Source organism: Limulus polyphemus, unplaced genomic scaffold (genome assembly GCF_000517525.1).
Source record: "Limulus polyphemus unplaced genomic scaffold, Limulus_polyphemus-2.1.2 Scaffold170, whole genome shotgun sequence".
In the NCBI taxonomy this organism is placed as follows: domain Eukaryota; kingdom Metazoa; phylum Arthropoda; class Merostomata; order Xiphosura; family Limulidae; genus Limulus; species Limulus polyphemus.
This window is the reverse complement of record NW_013665780.1, coordinates 200,182-206,602: the sequence shown is the minus strand read 5'-3', so window position 1 is coordinate 206,602 and position 6,421 is coordinate 200,182. Positions and strand designations below refer to the sequence as shown.

The window sequence follows — 6,421 nt, the reverse complement described above, 5'->3', positions numbered from 1 at the left end:
TTCTCTCTCTCTCTTTCTTTTTTTTTTTTTTTTTTTTTGTAAAGGTCAAATCTAGAAAACAGTTTTCTAGTGTCCATTATTTTAACACACAAATTTTAAACTGTGGGAACGCTCGTCAGTTTGTCCATTCTGGTAAATAACCACACTCATAGCATCACTTGACATTGACGCATTTTCCTCCATAATGCACGTGGATGGCGTTACAGCGCGTGCTCTGTCTTGTGTAACAAAGATGCCCAAGATCAACATTCCGATTGCGTGTACCGTACAATGTGCGTCACAGAACGAGACGAAGCATCAGTCTTTTTCTCCCGAATGTATAACAATCTGCCTTAGCCTATCAGCTACTTCCGTTATCTTCTTGTACTTTTCTATTTGCCAGTGAGCTTCGACTTGATTATCATTGGTGGCTTTAGCCTATTGTAATATCCTCTGTGTTCGAAGACAAAGTAACTACTCGCGTTCCGCCCTCTCGATTATTTCATCGACCGCAAACATCTTGAACTAAGAACGCCGCACATCTCGCTCTAGCACTAGCCCACGTTAGACTCGTGCAACAGACTCTGCAAGACTCACCCGCTGCACGGAATTCCGGTGAGCATTATGTTGTTGAACAGTGAAAGACCAAACTAAAGGACACGCTACAACTGTTACTTGACTGGCAGTTCTACATGGTTGTTTTGTAAGTAAAAAAAAAAGTATATTTTTCCTATATCTACAATACTTAAACTATTTCTATGAAACCTTAATTCTTTTTTTTTAAACAAGAAAAATGTATAACTTTATGTTGTTTGTTTAGATACTAATATACAGTTTAAGTTATTTCAGGGAGCAACTAAATGCGTGAGTGACCTACAACATGAAATTAGTAGAATGATCGTATCAGGTAGATGAAAACATGTTTTATGATAAATATCTGGCCAAAGAACAAATAATACAGTCTATATTAAGAAACGTTGAAAAATTCACTACTATAAATAAGTGTTGCTATCCAGAAATCGTTGTGCCTTTTGGGAGTGGCTAAATCTGAGTGAGTATCATGCAGTGACCACATACAGCAGTTAACGTAAAAAATAAGTAAGTTGACTGTGTTCGATGTAAGTAATAACCACCAATTAGATGTTATGGCACAGAACTGTTGTTACTAGGTGTAAAGAACACCATGAATTATGCAGTGACCACATACCAGACTAGTAACAACAGTTCTGTGCCATAACATCTAATTGGTGGTTATTACTTACATCGAACACAGTCAACTTACTTATTTTTTACGTTAACTGCTGTGTGTGTGTTGTAAAGAACACCATGAATTAGCAAGTGGATGTTTGAGTAAATAAATACAATACGGTGAGGATATGGCTATAACACTAAGAGTTTACTGTGACGACACTTCCACCGTTTCTTTTCAACGCAACGATATAATACGTTAAAGAGAAGCATTTGATCTACTCACCTACTCAGTGAAGCGAACGATTCTGTCAACTCTTAAAGTACTATTCAAAGTATGACACTATATGAAGTAGTATTTATCACGTTTGTAACTGTGAACAGGTAATCCTCAGAAGCATGAATTATTTAGGATTTTAAAAATAAGGCTCACAGTCTACAGATCCATATACAAACATTAATCATTCAGCGAATGACTATGGGCAATGAAATTGTGCCGTGACACTTTCGCTCTAGACGTAAAATATGACTATTCATTCTGTCCATAACTATAGGCGGTAATGTTTTATCGTGGAGGTGTCTCTCCCAGTTTAAAAAAAAGTGTTAAATCTAAGACACTAAATACTTCAGTTAAGAGTTACCTAAGTAATAACGCTTAAAAATACTGATGCCCACGTTTGTGGCAATTATTAGTTGTTTTGTGTGTGTGTAAAATGGTGAACCCCGCGAGTTAATGGACAATTTACAGGTTGTTAAGATGTAAAGGAGGTGTAGCAAGGAGGAGGTTAATCAACAGGTTTAGTCTTCTGTAGTTCAGTTTCAGTGTTGTGTTAAAAATATACAGTTTAAGTAGAGTTTGATTTAGAAATATTATCCAACTTTAGTTTACTTTCAGTGATAGTAACTGTTCAATTAATTTGTATATTATTTCATTTCAAATTGCATTTAAATATTTCGTGAATACATGGAGATCCACGAGATACTCGAACACGTACTCACATATAACTGTTTCGTAATAATATGAACATTTACAAGTTATCCAAATTGACTGGTGATTTATTGAATTGTGATCGTTTCTCTGCTTGTAAGATTTACACAACAGTTGTTTGTAAGGCTATCTTAAACGATTTTGTAATATAAGGAGTAATGGCTCAAGACGTTCAGATACACGACTACCGCAAGAACAATTATAAATTCGCGCCAGTCACGAGTTTGTATCGTAATATACGAAAGGAAGTAAAAGTTTAGAACTCTTTTCTTTTCTTTTTGTTTTTTAATCTGGCGTCCTGTTTTCTGTTTAATTACTAGCATGATATATCATATATATATATATATAAACACATATGTTCAAATACTGAATAGTTACTAAATCCATTTTTTTCATATACATAAAGTTATCGTAAAGATTTTCTGGAATTATCTGACAACCTCTTTTTCCAAGTATTCAGGGTAATCTTACAATTTTGATATGCTCAGTTTATTTCGATTTATGAATGGAAGGGTCGTTTACCGGTAAGGCTTAAGTGAAATAGTGACTTCATTAAGTTCTCCCGTGAAATATGAGAAGGGCCCCGACAACGTCAGTCAGGAAGTCGTGATTGGACACATAATTTTTCAGAAGTAAGCTGACCACTATCGTTAGAGCTTATGCAGTGTTTGTTCGTTTGCTACGCGGCGTCAGTTGTCTGTTTTTTTTTTTTGTGTGGGGGTGGGGAATACGAAAGACTTAACTGTTTTACTTTATTAGGAAGAGCTTTTTTTTCAGAGGTGTTAGTAACATGTTTAGGTCGAATTCAAGTGGATGATTTACAAAACTGAAATATAATTTACACGATGTAACAGTAACGTCAAGTTAGAAATTGCAAAGCAAGCAAAACGAAAAACTGGCATTTATGCTTATTTCAAATGATAATAAAAAGACTTAAAAATTTAAATTGCTATAGTTAGAAAAATATCATTCCTTATTAAATCTGTTTCTCATGCTCATATAAATAGTTCGTTTATTAATTTAAAACTTTTTATTTCCAAAGTATATTGAAATAGTTCATTTCATTATTTTACAAGGGGTCTTCACTGTTACCTTTACCCTACTTACATTGGTTATGGAGTGTTTTGGGCAGTTTTAACCCAGGTAATTTCTCCCGCAGGCGTGTAAATTGGCATGATATAAACATGTATTAAGAGCAACCAGTGTGTGAGCCTTCCTAGAGTCTCCAGAATGGTTTATACAATCCACAAATTTCAAAAATGAACCTACCTAGACTCTCCAGGATGGTTTGTACAATCCATATATTTCAAAGGTAAACCTACCTAGATTCTCCAGGATGGTTTATACAATCTACATATTTCAAAAGTAAACCTACCTAGATTTTCTAGGATGGTTTGTACAATCCACAAGTTTCAAAGGTAAACCTACCTAGATTCTCCAGGGTGGTTTATACAATCCACATATTTCAAAAGTAAACCTACCTAGATTCTCCAGGATGGTTTACACAATCCACAAATTTCAAAAGTAAACCTACCTAGAGTTTCTAGGATGGTTTATACAATCCACATATTTCAAAGGTAAACCTACCTAGATTCTCCAGGATGGTTTACACAATCCACAAGTTTCAAAGGTAAACCTATCTAGATTCTCCAGGATGGTTTACACAATCCACAAGTTTCAAAGGTAAACCTACCTATATTTTCCAGAATGGTTTATACAATCCACAAGTTTCAAAGGTAAACCTACTTAGATTTTCTAGGATGGTTTATACAATCTACATATTTCAGAACTAACGTAACTAGGCCTTGCAGTTCTGGATCTATGAGTATTATGGAAAGCTTGAGTTTATTAAACTATTTGAAGGGAAAACCTTCTTCAAGTCTTATAATAATGTTTTCAAGAAATCGTCATGATATGAAAATATGACTTTTAGCCTTCATTTGATAACAGGCCGTAGGATTTTCCAATTTTTTATAGATGCTCGTTGTTTCAGTGATATAGCACGCCATATCTGAGAGAGATGGAAAGCTACTGAAGTTGGTGACGTTTTAACATATACCTTAGTGAGTATGAAAGAGTCACTGTTAGTAGAACGATGCCAATACAATGGGGAAAACTAGTTACTTAATATTATGATCGTACATTTGAAAGATGACCTAATTATAAAAGTACCAGCCTTTCGAAAGTTTTGACAGGAAACGTCACACGTAATAAGTTGCTTGGCATGTGATTCGTGTATGAGCAGTTCTTACATCTGTCAGGTTCTCTCTTAATGGTGGCTATAAATTGAAGCTTTAACAACTTTTACATTACAATTATGCATGATTCAGATTCCACATCATTTTTAACAACTTGTACATAATAAGTATCCCTGATTCAGACTCCACATCGTTTTAACAACTTGTACGTCACAACTATGCATGATTCAGACTACACATCAACAGCTGAAGATGATTTTAAAAAGTGTACAAACAAGCAGATGTGTTTTATATCACTATGGCAGTTGTCATACATTTTCAGTGATAACATTGCAGGATCCTGAATAGGTAGCAAAATGGAGTGGGCAGTGGCTGCCAAAGAACAATAATTTTTTATAATGGCAGTGGAATAAAGCTTGAGAGTTGAAAGAGATATTTCTTATTTGTAACGACGCCAGCACATAAAAAAGAAACATATCAAACGATATATATCAAGATTAATGTAATGTAATAAAAAAATCAAAACAATATTTCTCGTGTAAATGAAAGCATTCTTAAAAAAAAAAGATTCATTGAAGTGAATCCCTATTTTAAACCAGTACAAAGTTGTTCATGCCAATACTTAGTTTCTGTTTTCTGTGAATGTTTGCGTGTGGTAGTGAATGTAGGAGGAACTGAAGTAATTGGGCAGACAAAAACGTGACCGTCTTTCCCTGAGTGTTTATATATCTTCTAAGTTTTCACTTTTATTACTTGTTTAGAAAATGAAACATCAGAGGAATCTATGAACTGTAAATGGATTGAAGATATGGAGCATGGCTATATGTCAGTTGGGTAACGAGATTTAAGTTACTACGTTTGTCAGTTTTAGCCTCGTTCTTCCTGGACTCTAATTTTAAAGCAGCACCTGACATATTCATATCATGATAACTGCACTCTCCCTCAATAGAGTGTGCCAAAGAGTAAAAATAAAAGAAAGGGGGGAGAATGGACTAGAGAAAAAAAAAAAGGAAACCGACAAAACTGAAGAAAACAACTTGTGGGCTATTGGAATGGGGTGGCTGTTGTGATGTCTCATTGAAGTCATGCTATCAAGAATACGGAGCATGTACTAAAGAAAATAGAAATCTCCAAGAATGTTGTTACCACATGGCGAACAGGTTCGTGGGAGGAAGTGTAGGCTTAACCGTTTTGAAATACACATGTTAATGTTACTCAAATAATTTATTTCTTGCAGTGACAGCAATTATACAGAAGAGTTATATTTATTCAGCGCTTGTCTGTGGTTGGCTCATCTATCTAGAAAAAATATACGCGTGTAATTTCAGAATTCCTACAAGGTTTATTGCATAAATAAGAAAAAAAAATGGTAAAAAAATATTTTTATTTCATGTCGGTACATGTGATTTCAAGAAACATAATATAATTAATGTTACTTAATGATTTTGAATACAGATGATCCTTATTAGGAAACAATTTGTTTCATAATTGATAAGAAACATAATATAATTAATGTTACTTAATTATTTTGAATACAGATGATCCTTATTAGGAAATAATTTGTTTCATAATTGATAAGAAACATAATATAATTAATGTTACTTAATTATTTTGAATACAGATGATCCTTATTAGGAAACAATTTGTTTCATAATTGATAAGAAACATGAATTTTTGTGTATGAAATCTACCTTCCTCTTTCTAGTCCCACATCTCGAATTGACGCACCATCTCATAAAACAGTTAATACTTAAGGACGATGATTGTAATACGTAATATATGTTTCAGAAATAAAAGGTATAGTGTTAACATGTTAAAAGTCCTCCATACTTTAGTACTTGTTTAAAATTCAGCTCAATAATTACTTAGAAAATAAAATTTTGTTTTCGAAAAGTTAATTACACTTAATAAAAAATAATATAGTAAAAACGAGAGAGTAAAAAAATATGCAATAAGTAGGAACGTAAGAACTGTATATCTAATTAACTATATTGATGGGTAGGTTGATTTTTGTTTTTTGCTCTAAGTGCATAACTTACTCTGATCGGATGTTATTGGCATATAGAAG

General features: G+C 33.6%; 1 protein-coding gene across 1 annotated transcript in view; it reads left to right on the top strand.

Moving 5' to 3' along the window:
• The first annotated feature begins 231 nt into the window (after nt 1–231).
• LOC111084917 overlaps nt 232–6,421 on the top strand; it is a 64,104-nt gene continuing 57,914 nt past the window's right edge. The window contains exon 1 of the mRNA XM_022381514.1: nt 232–682. Coding sequence (XP_022237222.1) covers nt 672–682 — 11 coding nt within the window. The 5' untranslated portion in view covers nt 232–671. The remainder of the gene's footprint in view (nt 683–6,421) is intronic.